The sequence below is a fragment of the Typopeltis vanoorti genome, chromosome 15 (assembly GCF_054136105.1).
Source record: "Typopeltis vanoorti isolate ZY-2024b chromosome 15, IOZ_Tvanoo_1.0, whole genome shotgun sequence".
NCBI lineage: Eukaryota > Metazoa > Arthropoda > Arachnida > Uropygi > Thelyphonidae > Typopeltis > Typopeltis vanoorti.
The window spans coordinates 121,998,672-122,025,427 of NC_143563.1; the positions used below are offsets into that span (position 1 = coordinate 121,998,672).

The following is a 26,756-nucleotide window of genomic DNA, read 5'->3' on the forward strand; positions in this document are numbered from 1 at the left end:
ATCCCCTTCAAATCCTGGGGACCAAATTTGAGAACAATAGTCTAAGTGTGGTCTGATCAGGGTCTTATACAATAGAATGATAACTCTTTTATCTCTGAAGATCAGCGTCCTTCTCAATATTGCAGTAATCCTTTGGGTTACCTTCACCACCTTTGCAGTATATTCCCTGAATTTCAGGTTTCTATCAATCATCACCCCCAGATCTCTTGTCTCCCCTACTTTTAAAAGTACAGCTCCTCCAATTGAGTATGCAGCCTCCCATCGACGTATCCCATACTTCAAGATTTTACATTTTGCTGCAGTAAACCGACACCCCATTTATTTGCCCATCTGTCTAGTTTATTCAAATTGTCTTGCAGGGCTGCCACATCTGCACTATTACTGATAACCCTTCCCAGCTTCACATCATCTGCAAACAGCTGAATATCCCCTTGCAATCCCTTGACAATGTTATTGATATAAAGGTTGAACAATACAGGTCCCAGTACTGAGCCCTGTGGAACCCCACTTGTAACCTTCTGCTTCCTTGATATTGTCCCACCATACACAACTCTCTGATACCTATGAGACAACCAATCCTGAATCCAGTTGACTAACCCAATATCTGAACCCATGTGCTGCAACTTAAATATCAGCTTATCATGTGGCACCCTGCATGATAAGCACCAAAATGCCTTTACAAAATCCCCAAAAATGGCAGTATATGTTTCCCTCATCAACTGCTTTTGTCACTTTATTATAAAAGGCAATCATATTACTAAAGCAAGAGCACCTCTTAAAAAATCCATGTTGATTCTCACAGATGACATTATCCTCATCTGCTCAACGCTGTATATGGTCCCTCACTAATTTCTCCAACATCTTAACAACTACTGATGACACACAAACTTTCCTATAATTATACATTTCCAGTCTGCTACCACCCTTATGCAGTGGCACTATCTTAACTTCCTTCCATTCCCTTGGTAACTTTCCTGTAGCCAGACTTTCATTGAAAAGCCAGGTCAAAGGAGTTGTCAGTTCTTTAGCATGTTCTCTCAAAACTCGTGGTGGATAAATACAATCCACTCCCACAGCTTTACTGACAACATCCAGATCACTATTTGGAACACACTCTCCTATTGCACCTCTAAACCTGGAACCTGCCCTATCCCTCTATAGTATTAAAATCTTCTTCTCCAGGATGAAATACTCCAATAAAATGCTTATTGAACAACTCCACTATGTCTTCTGCATCAGTCACTATATTGCCATTTTTATCCAGCAATGTCATTTTTCCACAATCATTTCTCCTCCTACTGGCTACATAGCTAAAAAATTCTTTGGATCTTAGTGTCAGTCTCTTCTCATATTCCAGTTTTGCCTTCCTCACTATGCTAGTCACTCTCCTGGCCTATTCTTCATGCATCTGCTCTCCAGCCCTCTCCTTATATATCTTCCATAATTTCTTTTTCACCTGTAGTTCCTGTTTGATACTGTTTGTCATCCACTTTACACCAAATTGTGTCCGCTTCTTCACTTGTGGAATACAGCTTACTATTGCTGCTAACAAATATTCCTTCACAATTTCCCAAGCACTAATGATATCCCTTAAATTTTGACGTTTTGATGAATTATTGAATATAAGGAAAGAACCATTATGCCTTAATGGAAACAAGTGACAGTTTTAAACCTACTTTAAATATCAAAATGAACCATGGCACTTAGTTTCTTTTGATTTATAAGAGATCTGAGATAGCCTATGAAGGCATTTTGGTTCTATTTAGGGAAAGTTTTTAGTATGCTGATATGTTATTTAGTACTAATTACTTGATTTTACAAAAAAAATATTGCTTTGTACCTTTCTGATAAACATGATTTGATGGTATGACTACCTGTGTGTTGCATGAATATGCAAGAAGACAACACACTCTGACCAAGCTGTTTAAGTCTTAGTGGCAAGGTTCCTATGTAGTGGAAAGAGTGTAGGATAATTCTATTGCATAAAAAAAAGCTTCAAGATATTATTATTACAAGGGTATCTGTGTGTGGTTGGAAGACTCATTGCAGGAGATCCACAGTAACGTTTATATACAAAATCCTTTCTTTTGGTATTGCACGGTGATCAGCATTCATTTTAGAAATTATGGATTTTACAAGTGTTATTGATAACTCTTAATTTCCCGATGTGTCGATCTTTATATCAAGATTATCATCTGGAGTATATTATGCACAAATACTTATCATACCTTTCTTTAAGGTTGTTCACTGTTAAGGCACTTGACAGGTAATCCTGGAATTCTATTCCACTCACTAAGCACTCTCCAAGCAAAATATCTAGTCCTCACATCCTTACTAACCACACTGTCTTACACATCTTCCAAGGATGACCTCTAGTTCTCTCTCTCTCTCTCTCTCTCTCTTCATGTATTGAAAGATTTTCTTTCTTTTGATCTTATAGAACCTCGTTAATAACTTAAGTCTCTATCATGATCCCTCTTCTCTGCTTGTCAACTAAACTTTACAACCCATGCACCTTCATCCTATCCTCATAGGGAGCATTCCACAGACTTGTCACCAGCTTAGTTACTCATATCTGAATCCTCTCCACCACCTCCTGATTTGCAAGAAACCCAGGTAACCAAATCTGTGTATAGTAGTCAAGATGTAGCCAAATCATAGCTTTATAAGGAAGGACAATAGTCTCCTTATGTTTACTAATCATGTTTTTCAACATCTCGGTAATCCTTTGAGATTGTGCCAACTTTTTACACTGGGCCTTCTGGACTTCAGCTTGCTGTCCACCATTACCTCCCTAGCCTCATCAGTTTCCTGCAGTATAGTACCTTAAGTGCAGTACACAGTATGAACTTTTCAAGCCAAAGTGCATAACCATTACATTTTGCCACATTAAATTGACAATCATTATCCTTTGTCCCCAGTGCTAATTTATTTAAATCTTCCTGCAGGATATCTACATCACATTTATCAATTATTGTTCTCCTCAGTTTTGCATCAGCAGCAAGTAATCGAATATTCTTCCCTCCTCCTTAAATTTTTCCCTGTATTAGTATTAGAGTAGTATAAAAATTAAAGAGTAGTGCCCTAGTACAGAACTCTGAGGTACTCCACCAGTTACCCTTATTCTCCTAGATTCCACATTAAAGTTCTGATTTTCTTCTATATGCTGATCATACATTTTTCTCTCGGCAGTATCATGGTTTAAATATAAACTCTCTGATCCCTACAATAATGTAACTTATAGGTTGGAAACTTTTTTATGTGTTTTGTAATCTTGGAAAATAGAAGTAGCAAATTACTGACTGATTAGTGGACAGCATGACTTTGTGAAAGTGATGCTGTTCATCGTAGAGTTGTAAGTTGGATAAGTAAAATGGCAACACCAAAATACTGCAGGACTTAGCAACACTATAGCTAAGAGGAATAAGTAATGGACATTGTAATTGATTTCCATGTGATATTTGACAAAATACCACAGAAAATTATTACAAAGTATTCACTAACCTTACACTGGCTTCCTGTAAATTGTAATGGGAATAAATAAGAAGCTAAATAGGCACTTAATACATGACGATGGTATGTTGTGCTCTTTGCTTGGAAAAGACGTTAGTTCAATTCTCGTCATGATAAGAGGGATCTTTATATGTTTTTTTTTTCGATTGATGGTGAGTTTGCCAATCTCATACATTGGTAGCAGGGTTTTTCATCCTGCATACAGACAAATTGGCCTTGAGAACACATGCAATTTCCTAATCCTGGCATCCTCTCTTTGAGAGGGTTGCAGCTGATTACTAGGGAGACATGACCCAAGGAGGTTTGCCATTGCCTTCCTTGCCATAAGTATTTTATTATTGTAGTCGTGTGTTCATGGAGCCAGTTTGCCTGTTCTGGGGGACGAAAAACCCGAGGAACTCGAGTTAGTGAAAAAATCCTCTACCTCCATAGGGGATTGGCTAACTCACCTATCATTGAAAGAGATCAGATAAAGGTTCCTCACGTCACTTACGGGAATCAAACCAAGGTCTTTCCGACCAAAGGGCTTTGTGTATACCGACTGAGTCACGCGCAATTTATAGACAAATATTACTAGTGGTGGTGGGCAGTAGATGGCATTGGTGTTGATGATGGTAGTGGGTATTTGTTGTAGTTGGTTGATTAAGTGGCGGAGATGAAGAGTTGTAGAGTTAGATGCCTTCCCTCACTGAGTCTTTGAACTCCTTGGGGGTGTCACGTAATAATAATTATTATGGAAAATTTAACACATCCATATGTATTAAGATTAGGCTGTTTTAATAAGTCTGCTGTTGATTCTAAGAAAAGATTAAAGTTTCCTTTGATTTAATTATCATTGCCCACTTGTTCACTGGCTGTTGGTGTCTGATGCTTGTTTCACCATTCTCTGCCATTTCTATCTGTCCATTGCCAGGTAACTCAAATCCTGCAAACTATTTCCACAGCACTCTTTTACATTGTCTATCCACCCATGCCTTGGCCGTCTTCTATTATTTATGTCATCAAGGTTTTGATCTTTCTTATTTATCTGTTCTTCAGATTTCCAAAAAACTTTAGTTATAAGACTATTACACTTTTTTTATAATCTTTGTCAAGTAGCTTTATTTTATCCTCCTACATGTTTCGCCAATCCTTTTCTATTGGCATCCTCAGGGAATACAAACTAGTAAGCTAAAATGAAGGTTACAGACTAGGTTATAACTGATAATTCTAATTCATACAAAAAATTGGTATTGTGCGTGACAATGTGCGTGTCTCGTTAACGTGATTTATTCGTTATGGTTCATTACGTAATTGTTATGAAAGTTCATTTCTTTGATGTTTAATGATCCGATAAAAGTTTTCCAAATTTCTGGTAAAATTAGACCTTGATTCTTGTTTAGGTTTTCAGTTTTACGGGCGACTGTAGCTGCTTCTTTAAAGGTTCTTGAATGGTAGTTATCTTCTATGTATGGCATAAGGCTCTTATCCCACTAACATTCCAGTGTTTGATGACTTCAAACACTGGAATGTTAGTAAACAGAGAAGTAATGTCCAAGCTTGCTAGTATATCATCTTCAAAAATGGGGATGTTTTTTATTTTATCTATAAAATGTTTTGAGTTTTTAATATAAGTATCAGAGACGTGAATGTGTTGTTGTAAAATCTTCGCAAGATACTTTGACAGTTGGTAAGTGGGAGAATAGATTCCATCAACTATTGGGCGTAATGGTATACCTTCTTTATGAATTTTTGGAAGCCCATACAATCTAGGAGTAAGTGGGTGCATAGATTTTAGTTTTTTTATAATTTCTATAGGCCAGTTATATTAAAAACTCAGAACATTTTATAGATAAAATAAAAAACATCCCCATTTTTGAAGAGGATATACTAGCAAGCTTGGACATTACTTCTCTGTTTACTAACATTCCAGTGTTTGAAGTCATCAACATCTTAGACAACTTATTCCCAAAAAACATCACTACTTTGTTCAATCACTGTTTAACTTCTAACTATTTTATTTGGCAAAAAACGATCTACAAACAACTCACTGGATTAGCTATGGGCAGCCCCCTATCACCTGCTTGTGCTGACTTATTCATGGAAGATCTAGAGAAAAAAATCTTAACCCAGATCATTCCAAAACCGAAAATTTGATACAGATATGTAGATGACATCTTTATCATTTGGGATCATACGAAAGAAGAACTAATGAATTACCTCAACTAAATCAATAGTTTCCACAGTACCATCAAATTCACATTAGAAATGGAAAAAGATAAAAAACTGCCATTCCTTGACATTTTAATAAAGAAACAATCCAATAATAATATCAACCTATCTGTATACCGAAAACCTACAAATACTGGACGTTACCTCCATTTCAATTCAGCTCATCACATAGCTCAGAAACTTAGCATTATCCATAGTCTCAAGAAAAGAGCTATACAGTATATGACAGACAAGGATGACCTACTAACGGAATTAACCACAATATCCAGAGAACTTTCTTTAAATGGTTACCCAAAAAGACTCTATAACAAGATTCTCTTTACTGATGTACCACATCAACAACGTGATGACGTCCAATACATCAGTACAATTACGATTCCTTTTGTCAGCAACCTTTCCAAAAAATTAGCTAACCTTTTAAAACCGCATAAGATCAGAGTGGCATTCAAACCAATCAACACTATTCGGAAATTTTTAAGATCACCGATAGATCCTCACCCATTCTACAAGTACTCTGGAGTATATAATATACCTTGCTCATGTGGTATTAGTTACGTAGGTCAGACCTCTAGAAGCTTTGAAACGAGAAAGAAAGAACACATAGGATATGTCAGAAATAACAGACAAGACATTTCAGGCCTTTCATGCCACTTTGCCTCTACTAACCATCATATTGAGTGGGCTGAGAGCCTTATGCCATACATAGAAGATAACTACCATTCAAGAACCTTTAAAGAAGCAGCTACAGTCGCCTGTAAAACTGAAAACCTAAACAAGAATCAAGGTCTAATTTTACCAGAAATTTGGAAAACTTTTATCAGATCATTAAACATCAAAGAAATGAACTTTCATAACAATTACGTAATGAACCATAACGAATAAATCACATTAACGAGACACGCACAATACCAATTTTTTGTATGAATTAGAATTATCAATTATAACCTAGTCTGTAACTTTCATTTTAGCTTACTAGTTTGTATTCCCTGAGGATGCCAATAGAAAAAGATTGGCGAAACATGTAGGAGGATAAAATAAAGCTACTTGACAAAGATTATAAAAAAAGTGTAATAGTCTTATGAATAATTGTCAAGAAAAAATTCAACACAATAAACTTTAGTTATCTATGAATTATTTTCTGCATTAGGTTTTCTTTGCAGTTTTCTTTGCGATACAGTTCATTTGTTAATTTTTTTTTCAACTCATTTGATTTGTAGAATGTTTCTACGAGGGTGGTCTGAAAAGTTCTCGCCCTAACAATGAAAAAACAAATTTATAATTTCAAAATTATTTTTATTTTTCAACATAATCTCCCTTAAGACTAATACATTTATTCCAGCGATGCTGCAGTGCCATTATCCCATCCCTGTAGTGGTTCTCAGTAAACTCTGCAAAATACCCCTCTACAGCTGCAAGCACCTCTTGATTCGAAGAAAAATGCTGACCACCGAGAAAGAGTTTTAGTTTTGGGAAGAGATAGAAGTCAAAGGGAGCCAAGGTGCAGATCCCCTTAATTTTCCCATTGCCAAAACACCTTTGTGGGCAGGTGCATTGTCCTGATGAAAGATGACTTTTCTCTTCTGCAAACCTGATCTTTTCTCACGAATTTTTTCGTCTAGTCTGGTTAAAAGATTGGGATAATATTCTCCAGTTATTGTTTTACCCTTTTCAAGATAATTAATAAACAAAATGCCTATAGCATCCCAAAACACCAATGCCATGATCTTTCCTGCTGATGGAACTAACTTTGTCTTCTTTAGTGCTGAACAACCACCGAGAAAGAGTTTTAGTTTTGGGAAGAGATAGAAGTCAAAGGGAGCCAAGGTGCAGATCCCCTTAATTTTCCCATTGCCAAAACACCTTTGTGGGCAGGTGCATTGTCCTGATGAAAGATGACTTTTCTCTTCTGCAAACCTGATCTTTTCTCACGAATTTTTTCGTCTAGTCTGGTTAAAAGATTGGGATAATATTTTCCAGTTATTGTTTTACCCTTTTCAAGATAATTAATAAACAAAATGCCTATAGCATCCCAAAACACCAATGCCATGATCTTTCCTGCTGATGGAACTAACTTTATCTTCTTTAGTGCTGAACAACCGGTTTCTGTCCATTGTTTTGACTGCTGTTTGAATTCTGGTGTGTGTAATGGTGAATCCAAGTCTGATCCATAATAATAAATCAATGCAAAAAATTAGTTTTATTCTTGTTCAAACGCTCCAAGCACTGTTCAGAGATTTTCATACAAGTGTGTTTTTGATCTGCTGTGAGCAAGCGCAGCACCCATCTTGCACGAAGCTTTTCATTTGCAATGCTTCATGCAAAATATATCTTACACACTCTTTTGAAATGCCTATAGTCTCAGCAATTTCACGCACTTTGACTTGCAGTCATTCAATAACATATCGTGCACTTGATCAATGATTTATGGTGATGTTATACTTTTTGGACATCCTTGACGTGGATCATCTTCAAGGCTGGTATGGCCTTGAAGATGATCTTGGCAGCCTATTTCTTAATTGTTGAAAACGAAGGAGAAGAATCCCTATAAACTTTTATGAACTTTGAATGAATTTCTTTTGGCATTAAACCTTCTTTTACAAAGAATTTTATAACTGCACAATACTCAGTTTTATCCATTTCAAGGGATACAGACAACACTTTTGCTGCAAACAGCTGTATAAAACAAACTACTTGATAGAATGACTTGCAATTTCACATGGATGCTCTTATGACAGATATATGAACTTAGAAAAAAAAAAATCTTGCCAATAGTGTTTCCATCTGTTATCGAGGCCGAGAACTTTTCAGACCACCCTAGTATAACATGTGCTTTCAAAAGTCAATATTCTTCTCAAAGGGTCTTTGACTGTTACCCATGTCTGATGCCCATTTGAGAGCACTTGGCAATATGCATGTTTCCAGACATCTCAGCTTTATGGGGATGCTCATTGATTTACTTTTCTATATTTTATCCATTTCCTGTAGGTTTACTTTAGCTTTTGTTTAGCTTTTCTTTTGTTTAGCCTTTTTTTACTGCAAGATTTGTGAAAACTTTAATCCTTAGGCCTCCCATTCAACAGCAAAGGTTAGCCAACATTCCTATGAGGACACCCCTCTTAGGATTTTAAGCTTTTTGTCTAATTTCTTCCACTTATTGTTTTGAGTTCTTTTGTGTGTTATACAATTTTCAAATTGTATCCCAGATAATGTGACAGAGATGAAATATATAACCTAATACACTTATAATTTATTATTCCTCTGTGTTATATTCTTTCCATTACACTTTATAATGAATTTAAACCAGCACATACACATAAATACTAGGGATTAAGTTGAGCCTCCTGGAATGAGTCCTGAGACTCTATGGAGACAGCTGTATAATAAGACATTTGTCAATAATTAAACTTTAAAAGTTTAAATTTAAAAAGTTTAGTTTGTTTTTGGTTTAGTTTAATTTTTGATGTTTCAGCTTTAAAAGTAAAAAAAAATTTAAATAATTATATATATGTGTGCATGTGTGTTAATTTATTTAATTAAAACTTAAAAGTTTGCTTTTTAATTTTAGGCTACATTTGAAAAGTTGGAAACTGAATTAAAAGAAGTTAATTCAAATGCTGATGCCCTCAGAAAAACATTTTTAGAATTAACAGAATTGAAAAATATATTAATTAAAGCTCAGAATTTCTTTCAGGTAAGATAAGTTTCCCACCTTAGTTATTTGTATCAGATGTACTTTTTTTAGTATAATTCCATATTCCATTATATCATTAATTTATTATGAATATATATATATATATATATATATATATATATATATATATATACTATCTGTGTAATTTTGCAATATTGTATATAAAATTCTTTCTGAGCAATAGATACAAAATGTTATATTCAGACAATGACAATCAAGGAAAAGAAGGAGTAGCAAAAGTATCCAACGCTAAATATTAGGGTAATCTTCTTGAATGGCAGGCAGTCTCAAATAGAGTGATGTGGGAAAATATCAAAATGGGGGACTGGTGAATCAGACTTATTTGTGCTTATGGTCCCACAGAAGGTTCTACTAAGGTAGAAGTGGAGGAATTTTTTGAGGCTTTAGAAAAAACAAGTGACACAATGAAAAAGGAAAAGTTGGTCCTTGTTGGGGATCTAAATAGCAGAGTAAGAAATGATTGTAAGACATACAAACATATTTTGGGAAAATTTGGAGAAATGAGCAAAGCTAATAATAATGACATATACCTGTTGGATTTCTGCTCAGGACATGGATTGGTTATTACTAACACCACATTCTAACATGGAGAGAAGAGGCAAGGAATAAGAAACTCACTGACTATGTTATTGTTGATAGTGATGTTTTCTCCCTGGTGCAGGACACCAAAGTGTACAGAGGATTTGAAATTGAAAGTGATCACTATTTAGTCTTGAGCAGAATAAAATTAAATTTCATATTGAAAAGAAGAAGTTGTAAGAAAGTTTTAAAGCGAATAAAAGTTGAGCAGCTCTCAGATGTGAACTGTAGACTAAAATACACAAACATTATTCAAGAAAAAAATGAAAGTGTTTGAGAACGGGAACCAAACCTTGCAGATTTAGTGGCAACACTGAAGAAAACATTGATGGATTAAGCCAGAGAGGCATGTGGTTAGTCATGTCTCCAAGGACAGAAAAAAACAAAAAAAAACAAATCAGAACTCCATGGTGGACACAGGACGTTAAAGAGGCAGTGAAGAAAAAGAAGAAAGCATATCAAAAGATCCTGGCAAATAAGTCAGCTTGTGCTTAGAGAATACAGAGACAAATGTAAGAAAGCTAAACACTGTGTAAAACTAGCTAAACAAAAGTCATGCGAAGACTTTGGTATGTAATAGAAAATAAATATGAAGAAGGTGGCAAGATATTCTGGAGGTTGTTGAACAAGCTCAGAAATGGAGGAAAGAGTGCTGTAAAAGGAATTAGATATGGAGGTGACATAGACACATGCCGCTTTCAAACTTCTTAGCTAGCTACCTTCATCTATTCTCTCAAAGATCAACTTTATTCTTTTGCACATCCTGGAGCGTAATAAAGTTCTGATGCCTACAGTTTAGCTATAAAAGGAATTACAGATGATGAAGGTGTCACAAAAACTGGAAAATTTATTGAAAAATTGCAAAATGAAACAATCAGTGACAGCACAGTGGTAAAAAACACTCAACAGGCATGCAATGAGGAATACATAACCATACTTGAAGTAGGAGTAGATGATATTTGATCAGAAATGCTCAAGTATGTAGGTATAAAAGTCTTGAAGTGGCTGCACTGTATAGTTCAGAAGACCTGGACAAAGGGATGAATTCCAGAAGATTGGATTAAAGGTCTCATAGTACCCATATATAAAAAGGGAAATAAAAATGAATGTGAGAATTACAGAGGTATTTCTCTACTGAGTGTTCCTGGTAAGATATATGTAAGTATACTTGAGAAATGGTTGAGAAGAATTGTGAAAGAGAAGCTTGGTGAAAAACAAGCTGGATTCAGGCCAAATAGAAGCTGTCAGGATCAGATCTTCACTTTACCACAAATGGTTGAGAAATCATTGGAATATAACAAAGATCAGTATTTAAGTTTTGTCGATCTGGAAAAGGCATATGACAAGGCGCCAAGAGAGAGAAGCTATTCATTATGCTACAGTTATATGGTGCCAATGGGGCATTATATCAAGCAATGCTTAGTCTTTATTTGAGTTGTGAGTCAGCAATTCGAATTGAAGGATGTATAGGAAGATGGTTTAATGTTAAATCTCGTGTCAGACAAGGATGTACATTATCCCCTCTGTTATTCGTTATCTATATGGATCACATGGAGGAAAGTGGTATTAAATCTGATATGAAAATTTCAGATGCTAATGTCAGCTCTTTGCTTTATGCAGAAGATGTTATACTTATAAATAAATCCGCTACACGTCTGCAAGATTCCCTGACTAAATTGATTAACTGATGTAATAGATATGGTATGAAAGTTAGCAATAACAAGACAAAGGCAATGAAAATAGGCAGAAGCATTGAAAATATCAAATGCATTGTGAATGCAGAACCTATAGAACAAGTGAAACATTTCAGCTACTTACGCATGATTTTTAGTCATATGGTATCTTCAAATTCTTGAAATATACTCTGGTGTACAGGATATGATAGTACTGCATGAAATATTTACATCATTTCTAACTTCCTATCTACAATTTTCCTCCAAATCAGTCTGTTAAATGTCAAGACTCCAATATTATCAGTTCTTATATTTCTGTCTTCTAAGGCACTTTTTACTGTATCAATCCACCTATATCTTGGTCTTTCTCTGGATCTTTTTCCTGCCAACCTGGCAGAGAACACCTGTTTTGCTAATCTTTCCTCTCCTATTCTGCTTAAGTGACCATTCCACCTGAGATTAGCTCTACCAATGCATTCTTGGATGCTGGCAATATCAAGTTCTTTCCCAATAGCCTCGTTTTTAATATGATATTGGTATTGATGCCATCTGTTCATGCCCCTAATTTTTCTCAGGACTCTCATATCTGCGGTCTCTAGTCTTTGGTCAAGTGTTTTACTTCTAACTCAGCTCTCTGATGCATAAGTTAAAATTGGTTTAAACACTGTTTTGTACAGCTAATTTAGTGTTTTGGCTAATTTCTCTCTTATGCCATATAAATTTATTCAATTGACTTCCTACCATACCAGCTTTGTTGATTCTGTTGTCTATTTCCATATTTAACTTACCCTCTTCACTAAAAATCGTGCTTAAGTAGATGAAATGTTTTACTTGTTCTTTAAGTTCTCCATTCACAATGCAGTTGATATTTTCAATGTTTTTGCCTATTTTCATTGTCTTTTTAATGCTGACCTTCATACCATATCTTTTATAACAGTTATTCAATTTAGTCGGGGAATTTTTTCGCTTGTTTAATCGGGCGATGTCCCAGCTGGCACGAAATTCTGTCATGTTATTCCATTATTTGAAATTTCGGTTTAAGCCAATAAGAATACAATTTGGTTGTTTAAACCCAAATTGCCAGCCCATCCTCGTCCGTTTATTATCCAGGTATATTCCTAACAGGGTGAACCACGAGAAGGTGAGGATTAGACATTAGGTCATAATCCTTGGTCGGTTCTCCACATTCCTTTGAAGACTATGTGGAGGTCTCCTCTCAGTTATATAGCTTTGACCCTTAAGCACCTAATGATTTTTAGTTAAAATGGTAAATTAAATATGGAAATAGACAACATAATCAACAAAATTGGTATGGTAGGAAGTCAACCGAATAAATCTATATGGAATAAGAGAGAAATTAGTCAAAACACTAAATTAGCTTTATACAACACAGTGTTCAAACCAATTTTAACTTATGGATTTGAGAGCTTGGTCAGAAGCAAAACACTTGACAAAGACTAGAGACCGCAGATATGAGAGTCCTGAGAAAGATAAGGGGCATGAATATGGCATCAATGGCAATATCATTAAAAAAAGAGGATATTAGGAAAGAACTTGACATTGTCAGCATCCAGGAATGCATTAGCAGAGGTAATGTCATGTGGTATGGTCACTTAAACAGAATGGGCGAGGAAAGATTAGCAAAAGAAGTGTTCTCTGCTAGGCTTGCAGGAAATAGACATAGAGGAAGGCGAATATATAGGTGGATTGATACAGTAAAAAGTGCCTTAGAAGATAGAAATATAAGATCTGATAATATTTAAGTCTTGACAGATAACAGACTGATTTCGAGGAAAATTGTTGTGCAAAAATTACAAAAAACTCGCTTTGAGAGCTAAGAGCAGGATACTTGCATCCTCTTGAAATGGCAGCTATGCATTCTGGTCTCTAACGAAAGCTATTTGTCACAACTTCTGCCAAGCACTGCTCCCATCACTGTTGCATCCTGATGACTCTGATCATCATCCACAGAAAAAAAACAATCTCTTGGCTTGTTATTTCTCCAATTCTTATACTGCTCATTTTTGTAAGTGTTCCCCATCCATCCCATACACCTGGCCTGCATAACTTGATTGTCTTTGAGGGCCAAACCCAACTTGAACCACCTGACCAAGGGCCAGATCACATCAGAAATATTAGACTAATCGACTGCAGCTAAACTTAATTAAATTTCTCAATAAAATCCACTTAAACACAAACACAAAGTTTACTAATAATTTTACTGAGAATATCACACTTATTCTCAGTGAAATATCAGTGACTGAATGTCACAATGTGACACATTTAATTGCTTTGTTGCCACTATTTTATCAAAGTTTGGTGTCATGTTTGAAGTGGCCGTTCTTAATATGGCCTCTAAATTGATATCACTTAAAGATGAACACTGTTTGGTTTTGTTCACGTTCATGAGCGAATATGTTTGTTCACAAGTATATGTGCTCCCAAACATACAAAATACCTGGTAGGCAGTATCCAACAAACTTAAAAATATCCTGATCCAGAATAGAATAAAACTCTTGTAAAGTACTTTCCCTATGCTTGACCCGATAGTTTTCAGAACACTGGAGATCAATAACTTCCATCTGGAATTCGACAGGTAGATTTCCTGCTTTGACAGAAAATGGATCCTCAATCACTTTCATGTGGACTTCATCTTCATTACTCAATGGCATTCTTTTCTGAAACACCTCACTTAGAAGTGATATGTGCTTCTTATATTTTCCACCCACCATTGAATGATATTCTGATGGAATATTCTGTCGAAAAGTTAAGAAATGTCATATCTCCCTTAGCAAGTTGATTTTCAAACAAAATTAATTTCATTTTGAATACCTCTATAAGAGACATTAACTGAAAAACAAACTTATTTTTTCCTTGAAGCTGTAAGTTAAGGTCATTCAAGTGACCCAAAATGTCACACAAGAAAAATAAATCTTGATTCCATTCTTCATTCATTATTTCTGGGAATTTTTCCATATCTTCTTGAGATTCCAAAAATTCAACTAGTTCATTTTTTAGAGCGACAAAGCGTGACAAAACTTTCCACGGTTCAACCAACGTACATCAGCGTGGTATGGTAGATCCCCGTACTCGGCATCAATTTCTTCTAGAAACGCCTGAAACATTCTTTGTTTCAAACCCCGAGTTCGAATATAGGTGACCAGAGCAAATACTGCTTTAATCACATGATCAAACTGCAAAACCTTTGAACATAACACCTGCTGATGAATTAGGCAGTGAAATTTTGTCAATGGCTTACCTGCATACTGTCCAATAAATGTTACAGCACCAACATTTTCTCCACACATAGATGGGTACGATTCAGTGCAAACTGCTACTAAGTTCTTGAAATTTAAGGATAGTTTATCGTTAACACACATCTTTACATTTTATGCGACCTCCTTTCCTGTTGTTCTTCCTTTCATTGAACACAAACCAGCAAGCTCCTCTGTCACCTCAAAATTCTTATTAACGCCACTTACATATATTAAAAGCTGTGCAGTATCTTTCATGTCAGTACTTTCATCCATAGCAAGCGAATAATAGACAAATTCATTAGCTGATTGTTGCAGGTTATCTTTAAGATCCTCGGTAATATCAGCCCTGCACTGGACAGTCACACAGGACAAACTGATATTTTCAAAATTATTTTTCTTATCAGGAGACAATTTGAAAATGGCAATCATCAGACACTTTTTTTATCAACTCTCCCTCAGTAAATGATTTGCCAGCACAAACTATTTCTTGTGATATTTTTAAGCTTAACTTTGTGGCAACTTCATTTACAGATATCACTTTTTTAAAGGCTGGTTGCTCATCGCTTAGGACTTTTAATAACTTTGCTGGTTTTCTTTGCGTTTTAGTTGCATCCAACTTGCCAAGGTTAGGATGTTTCATTCAAAATGACATCTTTCGGCACAGCGATAGATTCCTGGCAAACAATGCACACTATTTTGTCCTTAAACAACATAAAAAAATATTTGTCCACTCAGGGTTAAATGCTCGATGTTCCAAATCTATTTTATGCTTTTTACTTAAGCTCATTATGTTGAGATTGACAATATTAATTACAAAAAACTAATGATGAAAAACTCACAATAATGCAGGTTATGGTAACAGTTATGTAATGTATTGCTCCAGCTACAAACAACCACTACACTGCCAAAGCCAGTCAATGTACGGCCAACTTTGTATAATACGATTCGTTCCTGTTCGTAGACATCAGGTCGTTATCACGGAGATGTAACTTTTTATTTCCCCGCAGCGACACTAGCGCTAACAAAACCTTAAAATCGATTGTAATAATTTGTTATTAAATATGACAGTAGGAATAACTCCAAATGCAATTTATTGTCGAGTTGAAAGAAACATGATTGTGACATTAATCGCATGAACGTAAACATGCAGAGTCTTTGCAAAAATGGAAAAATTTAATTCAATGCTAGGAAAAAATCGTCTAATTTCATATTCCCTCATATGATTAAATAATTCAATCAGGCAGACGGGCCAAAATAAATGGCATGTGGCCCGTGGGCCTTATGTTGTGCAGGCCTGTCATATACTCAATGCCCAGCGTGTCCTTTCACCTAAAAGTGATCAGGAAAATTTTGCTCAAATTGGATACTGAAAAGTCTCTTTGCCCTGATGGCATTCTTCTGATTGTCCTAAATGGTTGTATTCCAGAGTTGACTGCCATTCTGTGTTGTCTTTTTAAATTCTCTTATTTCACTGGTATATGCACTGCAGTCTGGAAATTAGCCCATAATCAACCTATCCCTAAAAGGGCATCAAATCTATACCCTTAAACTACCGCCAAATTTCTCTTACTCCATTTCTCTCTGAAGTAATGAAATGAATTGAGTGATCTTTCAACACTCAAATGCTCTGCTATCTTGAAGACTCTTCACTATTAAATGATTACGAGTATAGTTTCTGCCACTGTCAGTCAATAGATAATCTATTTATGTCACCCATATCTGACAAATACCACTGAAAATTTTGGCAATTTTGGTCTGCCAACCCTGACTTCTGCCATTGGATTGCCTTCTTTCTAACTGGATGCTCATTTCAGGTAATGGTGGGGTCCCAATGCAGGGGTCCCGCATGACTCTGTTCTCTCACCTACCCTATTCTTTCTATATATTTATTCCAGCAAACTACCAACTTAATACATAGCCTTGCTGATGACAGTACATTGCATTCCTCCTTTTCATTTGACAAACCTATCAATGCACAAATCTCTACACACTCTCCGAAGCCTTTACCACTATCATCTTAGATATAGCTCTCCAGTGCATTCATCGGTGGGATTTTGGATAATTTTGTCAATTTAAATTCTAATAAAACACAACTGTCTTATCCTCCCCCCCCCCCCCCCCCCAAAAAAAAAAGACTCCTCCAGCCTTACTTTTGACAAACCCAAATCTCCATGCATAATAACATCAATCTTGTTGGAATAACACTAACCTCAAATCTCTCATGCACAAACTTATCACAAATATTACTTCCTCTGCCTTCAAAAAAATTAGATTTTCATTTTTGCTCAAGGTGTTACTCTAACTCCAATCGACTTCATACTTTTTACAAATCCCAAATCTGTCTGACCATGGAATATTGCTCTCATATCTTGGGAGATGTCTCTAAGAGCTCTGTTTTCTGAATTCTATATAGAAAAGAGCAGTCAGACTGATTAATTGCCCTTCACTCATTAATATATTTCACTCACCTTCATGCTGGTGCTCAGTCTCCACTGCTTGCATTTTCTACATACATGTATTTCTCTGGCTGCTCTTTATCAGAATTAGCATCGGTTCCAAGAGGAAAAAAAAACATTCTCTGTCGAATCATTTCAAACATGTGCATCAACTAATCAACACTCCTTCACAGTGCATCTCCAAACTCACAGAACAAATTTCTCCTCCTCTTCATTCATTCCTTTCTCTGGAATAGTATCATCTTATATGTTATATCCAGTACAATTTATTGTACTAACTAATGTACTCCAGGTTGACCAGCCTCTCATGGATTGGTTTCTCATTAAAAAAAAAAAAAAAAAAAATCGCCACTCTCCAAGCAAAAAATCTAGTCCACACACACACACACACACACACACACACACACACACACACACACACACACACACACACACACACACACAATAACATTCCATCTATCCCCATGGTGGGGAGGAAGTATTTCACTGATCTAACACCATCTTGGTCACACATCTCTACTGTTTTATTTTGACCAACTTAGGTAACCAAGTCTGTGCACTGTAGTCAAGATGTGACTAATAACCTTATGAAAATGTGAAAATAAGTACTTTATCTATGATTGTCAGTGTGTTCCTCAACATTCAGTTTATCCTTTGAGCTGTTTTGCAGTATTTCCTCTAAAATTCAACGCTCTTTCAACATCACCCCAAATCCCTAACATCATCAGTGTGTGTGATACACAGTATAATCTTTTTGACAGGAAGTACATAACCTTACATTTTACATTAAACTGACAGCCGTTATCTTTTCCACAATGCCAGTTTAATTAAATCATCCTGACATCTGCATATCAGGATATCTGCATAGCAGTTATCAATTATTTTGTCTCCAGTTTTGCATCAGCAAACCACTGAATATTCTTCCCACATTAATAATTATTTAAATATATTTCCTATATCCTTAATTTGCATAAAGAGCAATGGCCTTAGTACACTTGATACACTACATTAGTCACCCTCATTCTCCTAAATTCCACTCTACTTACACTACTATCTGTTGTCTGTCTGTTATTCACACCCTTATCCATTTCCATTTGCTCCTACTTATATAATAGTTTTCCATGTTGTATTCTGGCAGATAATTTTGCAAAGTCCAACTATCATGCTGCTGGGCTTTGTAAATAAATTTACTAAATCAGGGGCCTACCTTTTAGAAAGCTGTGCTGCCCACCACACAGTATCATATTCCTGTTTTTTACCTTTGATCAACTTTTCCAATACTTTAACTACCACTTTGGAGATACTAATTGGTCTTTAATTTGTTGCTTCTGTCTGAGCCACCTTTATGTAATTTAATTATCTTACCCTCTTTCCACTTCCATGAAACCTTGCAAGAGCTTAGACTTTGATTAAATAACTTCGTCAGCTACCAGTTGTCTTGCAGTTCTCACAGCGCATGTGTCCACATGCCATCTAGTCCCACTGCGCTTTCACATTGATATTTTTCAATATGCTGAGCAACTCCAGTTTGTCTACCTCAGTTCTCTCATTGGTCTGTCACATCGACATCTGCAAAAGTCTCCACTTGGATGATACACTCTTGCAAAGTGATAATATGGTAATTTTAATATTTTTTCTGCTTCAGTTATCTTCCTACCATTGGCATTAATAGGTTATCCTTTCATAATATTTCCCTCTTACTTGGTACAAAAAAAAAAAACTTTTGGATTTACTATGTCCTGCTTAACTAATTTTCTCTCATAATATGATTTGGCCTTTCTTGCCTTATTAGATACACTTCTTGCTTCACATTGTATTGCTCATGAGAGTTATGATCACCTTTTATATTTCCCTCCACAATGCTTTTTTTTTTTTTTTAGCCCATGCTTCTTTTTCACCATTCATCTACTTAACGCCCACTTGGTTGGTCCTTCTGACCCCTGGCATGCAGTCTGATACTCCATCTCTCAAACAATCTTTCATCACTTTCCATGTTCTACCGGCATTCTTTACTTGTATCCACTTAACCTATGGTATTACTATAAGCTGCCTTCTAATTACTTCTTATGTCACATTTTATGTACAGATTTGTTTGTGTTCCATATTACTAGGCCAACAAAGAAAGAACCATCCTAAGTTCAAATCTATTCGCACACTAGAACTTTTTTTAGCTGGCCTGGTTGGCCAAGTGGTTAGCATATCTGCTCTCCAGCCAAAAAGCTGGGGTTCGAATCCTGTTGTGGGCATGGATGTTTGTGATTGTCTTTGAAAATACTAGTTGGGGTGGTGGTTAGTAGTAGATGGCATTGGTGTAGTGTTGAAGGTAGTTGGTTGGTGGAGATGGAGAGTTGTAGAATAGGTGCCCTTGCCCGATGAGTCTTTGGACTCCCTGGAGGTGTTATGTAATAATAATAATAATCCCTTTCTTGACAGAGAATTCCACATGTTTAAAATCTCTCAGAACAGGATAGCATGGTCATTTTCCCTGATCAAAGATGCTCTAAACTGTGGTTATGGATACATCTACTGATGCTACTACCAGATCCAGAACTCACAAATATATGATCCTGCCTCCATGACATTCTATTTGAGGTAATTATCCCTTAGTAACATTCATTATAAATTCCATTTCCATCTTGCCATGTGCCCCCCCCCCCCCCAAAGTCTATCTCCATAGCTGAAGTCTCTTATAAAAATTGCTCAATCTGCACTCATTTCAGTATCACATCCACATCTTCCTGTGGGTCCCCTGGTCTATAATAGCAATTAACAATATATTTTTTCCCTCTTGGCTTTATTTCACAGAACCAAATGCACCATCTGTTTGTTTTTGTTGATTCAAGTTTTTCAGCTATCATCAGCATATCCACCCCCATTGCCTCCCTCCCTGAAAATACAATACTCCTGTAATTGTCATTTTCTGTTAGCCAGGTCTCATTGATGCTGATAATTTTTGACCAAGTTCAGTTGACAATTCCAAAAACTTCTCTCCTTATTTTTGGCATTCGTGTACATACAATTCAATATCTCGAAGTGCCCACAGTTACCCTTGTGTAACGACATTACTAACCTATTCAGATTTGAAACCTGCAAAACTGCATTTGGTATTGCATAATTTCTGTACACACACACACTCATGTGTTCCATAGGTGGCTGAACTCACACTTATTTGCATTTCCATTCTCTTACTGAACAACTCGCTCCAAACAGCTAACTCCAAAACCATTCAAATGCAATCCATCAGGAATATCCAAGTTCTCTCATCCATCAAATTTACTCCATACATCTACAGACTACACACCATCTCTCTCCTGGATAATCTTTTTATTGACTTATTTGCAACCGTGGCACTTCTCTCAATTCAGTACTGTTATACTGAGGCAGCATATTTACCATATCTGCTTTCTCACTCTTATTTTTCACTTCAGTCAAGAACTCTTTCATGTCTTCTCTCATTGCATATTTTTCACTGTCAAATCATTCTGGCCTGCCAAAACAGTCAATTCTTTCACTTCTCCCCTCTACAGACTAACAAATTCACTGACATCCTGGATCTTTGCACCTGGGAAACATGATTTGTCACCATCTTATTTAATGACATCTCTTATCAAATCTCCATACAATAATCTTCCCTTCATTCCCACTTTCTCACTCTTTCATACTTTTCCTGTTCACATTTTCTCTCATTCTCCCTCTTTCTCTGCCATACACCAATTGTTTCTCAAGTTGCTTGATCTTACGTTTTATCCTGTGACAATTTCCACATAAGAACACTATTTCTTTCCTTTTATCTTATCATCCACATTACCTTCACTCACTTCTTTCAGAAATGCTATCATTCAGATCTGTGCCCTATCATTTACTCGTTCTCTACTTCCTCCATAATGCATTCACTATCCTGTTCATTAATATTAGTTGCTTCATTCTCCTTCTTTTGATATGATGTGTGATTCTTTCACTCATTCATGAAACATTTTTGACCCTCCCTCTCTTCATTCTTGCTTCTATACCATCAGGCAATGACGCTTGACAGTAAGTACTTTGAGCATCACACAAATCCCTCATTAGAAAAGAAAACCCATGATCGCCATTGTCTTGTACACATCGCTACCATGTAAAACACTTTTTGAATGTTATCACATAATAAAATTCCCAGCTGTCATGCTTAAACTCCACATTCATCCATTTTACACCTACCTTATTGAGCCCTTTGGAATAATTCATACATTGATGCTGTTATGTATTTCATTGTCAGTTCCAATGCAGAATTTATTTCCTTACTGCTCAACTCATCATTCCATGTTATAGTTCCAAGCTGTTTCCTAAGCTTATCATAATCACCAGCCTTATCATTCTGCCTATATGCTTTCCTCACAGATGTCTGCATATGACCTGCCACAACACAGGTGATTACTTCATGATCACTTTCACCAACTGGAGGAAAGTGCAAAACCCCTCTCACAATCACATCCTCTGATAAAATAATCAGATCTAGAACTCTTGGTCCTTGCATCCCTCCTTTTCGTTCTGCCTGAAATAGTTATCTCTCAAGAGCTCAATAAATTCATTTTCCTTATTCCCAAATGCTATCTCTTCAATCCAATCTATACCACCATAAATAAAATCACCTGTAATAATTACTCTTCCTTTGTTCACTAATCCAAGTTGTTTATACATTTCTTCAATACCATCTTCCACATTCCTAGACCTACAACAACATCCAATTAATAAATATGTCTTCCTCTCAACCACCAGGTTATCACACTGCCTCATAACCATTGTCACTATTTCTCCATTTCATGTCTACCTTATGTGGACTTAATTCCCGTGCTATCATCAGCAGCACCCCCCTTCTTGCCCTTTCTATCCTTGCAAAAAGTACTGTATCCTTCCATTTCTATTCCTGTTATGATGATATTATTATGTGACACCTCCAGGGAGTCCAAAGACTCATCGAGGGAGAGTGTGCCAACAGCATCGAATGATTCATTCCCTTCCAACTACTAACCACACTCAAACTTGCTTAAATTTTTGCATGAGCCATTAGTAGCAGAGGCTCTACCAATTTGCCAACCGTGTATCATCTTCATTCAATCATGTTTCACTTATCCCAATGATTTTGGGCCGAATAAACTCAATCACAGAAACGATTTCTTCCCCCTTATTTCTGATGCTTCTGGCATTTGTAAACAAACACAGCAGTTCATTTTTAGGTCTATCGCTAGTCCTATCCAAGCCATGTGTTGGTTGTGATTTCTCCACCACACCTCATTTTCATACCTTGGCAGCACACTGACAACATTTCCTTCCTACCTATATCTTTGAAGGTTGATGCTCTAATTGTATATATGTAAGAAAATATGAAGAGGACAAGAAACTTTGCTTATGAGACTACACATAGCAACAAACACTTTGAGCTTCTATTAAGCTAGCTAGTTTTGTTTCCTAATGTGATAAAACTCATCTACTAATGCTGTTTTCCTATTTTAAGTCTTTTCAGATGAAATTGAGTTGACTCTGTTGAAGTTGTTTATATGTTACTTCCTCAGATTGGCTGATAAGAAACAGCTGCGTATTCTTCATAGTATCAATTTAAATATAGTATGTTCAAAAATATCTTTGTCACTAGAACAATAGTTGATCATGTTAGCAAATATTTTGTACACATTTGTTCACTTGAATGTATATGAAAGATGTATTGTCTCCCTGTAGCATTACTTCAGTTTATTGCATGTCTCTTACATGTGTAGCAAGAAGTGCCTCATATTGATTCCATGGATAGTGCCTTAGTAGTTCATGAAGTAACAAGTACATCTACTCAGCTGGGGTATGTATTATTATTATTAAAGATGCATTAAGCATAACAGAAGAAGAGAGACGCTACTCTTCTCTCTTCTTCTGTTATGCTTAATGTATCTTTTGTCAATTTCATAACTGATATTTGATATTAAACAGAAATTATTTTCATTATTTGCAACTTCATTGTTATTATTAGATCTTATGACATTTCACTTCTCTTAGCTGATCAGTGCACAACTGAAACCCCCCCCCCCCCCTCCTTTTTTTTTTTCCCATTATAGGTTCCATTTTCTGAAAACTTCCTATGCTATCACAGTCTGACACAAATTGAGTAGAATGACTTAGGGGGGAGGGAATTCTGTCTGGGCATTTTCTCTTCTTTCCACCCATTTACAGGGTGTTCGGGATAAATTTGACAGTTTCGTAAGGAAAAAGAAAATCTTCTTTGTATCTATTAAATTTAATGAATTGACAAAAAAACATTACAGGCAGAGTTAATTACAATACTATCAACAAGATTTACTCAAAATAACCACCATTAGCATCGATCACAGCTTCAATTCTGCTTCGGAACCTCGAACAGGCTGATGCTACAGTCTCCCTGGGAAGGGCCGCAAAAACTGTTTTAATTTTATCCATTAACTGGGCTTTTGTATTACTGGAAGTGCGATTGGTGTCTTTTTCAACTGCGCCCCATACAAAATAATCCATGGGGTTAAGGTCTGGGGAGTTTGGAGGCCAAACATTTGGACTGGTGAAGTCGTAGAAATTTTCAGACAACCATTTTTGACTTTTCCCAGAGGTGTGGCAAGGGGCCGAATCCTGCTGCCATACATACGGCCTACCATTGGCTACCCTTGTTATCCAGGGCTTGACTACAGTTAGCAACTCCACGAACAAAGCCCGAATTCCAATGCCAGGGTTCTTCAACACCTGTTCCTGCAGATTTGCGAGGAATTCTGCTGTACGAACGCAATCAGATCGTCTGCTAGGGATCTTTCTTCTTGCTACATCCTCGTAGTCACCATTGCAAGTCTCTAGTTCATGCCTGATTGTTTTTACTGTATTCAGGGAGCATTGGGCAGCAGTCGTAATATCCTTATTTTGATGGCGGGCACGAATCATCATGATACAAGTTATTCTCTTCCATGATTCAGGTGGGTTCCAGCTATCCATCCTTTCTGACATCTTGTATATGAATGAAGAAGGGTCCAAACTTTTAAATGAAGAGAAGTGTGTGTTAATACATGTAACTTACGGAAAAATATAATTAATTATAAATATGTCAAATTTATCCCGAACACCCTGTATATAAAAAACTAAATTACTTCATTAACAAATGCTATATGCAATTATTTACAATAATACATGTATAGTTGGATCTCAAGAGTTTTTTTGTATCTCATCAAAGTAGAATAGGCCATGTGCCTAAATTCAGTATGAAGAATAAACGTGCACACTGAAGCTAAGCAAAAACTATTTTCTTTCTTAATCCTTTCCTCTTCTACCTTTTACAGTGTCAAGGTGAGTATTCTTGCAACTGCAACCATAACTCAAGGATAAGGTGGTTAGCTCTATGCCTCCTGGTATGTGCTATGTCTGTAGATGCACATGTTCATGGGGATAAGTTGTCTGTTCTGGGGGGGATGAAAAACCAGAGTTTCCAGGTGAAAAATCCCTCTGCCTCCGTTTGAGACCGGCTAACTCACCTCTCGTCTAAAGAGAGAAGATAAAGGTTCCTCATGTCACTGACAGGAATTGAACTCAAGTCTTTCTGATCAAAGGGCCTCGTCTATGCCGAATGAGCTACAGAGGCTAGCAAAAATTATATGAATCTAAATTTGATAAGTTCACTTCATGTTCCAGATCAATCTGAAATATCTAGAATCTCCATTCCATATGTAAAAGGTGCCTCTAAATTTGTTGCCAAAATTCAAAAGCAATCTATCTGTGACTTTTCTTTCTTAATGCGTTCATGATGGGAAGCGTTTCGCATGTTTATCATACCCACAGGACTGTTCTCATTACCGTTTGTGTACCACTTCCATGTCAGGCAGGTGGGCTCACTGATACAAATTTTATACAGCATGTTAGCCGCAACTCTTTCAGTAGAATTTCATTTGAAGTTAACATTTGTGATCTGTGTCCTAATGATATCAAAAATTTCAAATGCAATGGAACAAACACTTATTTCATGTAGTACAACAAACGGTTTTGCTTGAGCCTATGCATCATTGTTCCTGTGGGAGTTAACATGTGTTTCAGTAGGTAGTGCCATTTTTATTCCAGTTGTTTCTGATTGCACTATTCAAGATACCAAGTACTTTTATATAAACTTGGTTTTTAATCCGATTTCGAAAGTAAACAAACAGACAAGTATGTCAAGTTTGCGCCTTCACGTAGTGCAACTCATGGTAAAGGTGGATTAAGCTCTGATCACTTTCCTTAGTATTTTTCCCTTAATGTAAAGCACATCCCCTTGCGGAGATGTATGATGCTATGCATTAAAGGCAATGGTCACTACCCAGACCGGTTTCGACCTTTATTGAGGTCTCATCAGTGGGAGCCAGACCTTAAATATGTAGGTTGAACTGATGCAGAGCTTATATGAATTTTACCTAAACAAGTTGCCACAAGGTGCTTCGACCTTATTAAATAAAATCTCAGGATGAGAGATAGATGTAGAAAGTTTTTAACGTTAAGTTTTAACATAAGTTAAAAACTTTCTACATCTATCTCTCATCCTGAGAGCTAACAAATGGAATAGTTACAGTGCTGATGTTGGGTGTCATCATGTTGTCTTTGTGGTATATCTAAAAAGAGAATCTTGTTGATGAGTCTTTTAGGATAACCATTTAAGGACAGCTCTCTGGATATTGTAGTTAATTCTTCTTGTTCATCTTGGTTTGTGGTATACTGTATAGCTCATTTCTTATGCATATGGATAATGCTAAGTTTCTGGGATATATGATGTGACGAGTTGAAATGGAGGTAATGTCCAGTATTCGTAAGTTTTCTATACACAGACAGGTTGATACTGTTATTGGTCATCATCAAATTCCTGCCATGTACCCTCAAGGGGTGTACAGGATATGACAGTACTACATGAAAAATTTACATTACTAACTTCCTATCTACAATTTTCCTCCGAATCAGTCTGTTACTTGTCAAGACTCCAACGTTATCAGATCTTATATTTCTATCGTCTAAGGCACTTTGTACCGTATCAATCCACCTATATCTTGGTCTTCCTCTGGGTCGTTTTCCTGCCAACCTGGCAGAGAACACTTGTTTTGCTAATCTTTTCTCTCCCATTCTATTTAAGTGACCATACCACCTGAGATTAGCTCTGCTAACACATTCCTGGATGCTGACAATGTCAAGTTCTTTCCTAATATCCTAGTTTTTAATATGATATTGCCATTGATGCCATCTGTTCACGCCTCTAATCTTTCTCAGGACTCTCATATCTGCGGTCTCTAGTCTTTGGTCAAGTGTTTTACTTCTGACCCAGCTCTCAGATCCATAAGTTAAAACTGGTTTGAACACTGTCTTG

General features: G+C 36.4%; 1 protein-coding gene across 1 annotated transcript in view; it reads left to right on the top strand.

The window, feature by feature from the left end:
• The window catches only part of LOC150099114 (V-type proton ATPase 116 kDa subunit a 1-like), a 586,531-nt gene that overhangs the window by 132,999 nt on the left and 426,776 nt on the right, over window positions 1–26,756 (top strand). Inside the window, exons 4-5 of the mRNA XM_090404569.1 lie at window positions 9,290–9,415; window positions 23,152–23,228. Of these exons, the coding sequence (XP_090260695.1) occupies window positions 9,290–9,415; window positions 23,152–23,228 (203 nt within the window). The remainder of the gene's footprint in view (window positions 1–9,289; window positions 9,416–23,151; window positions 23,229–26,756) is intronic.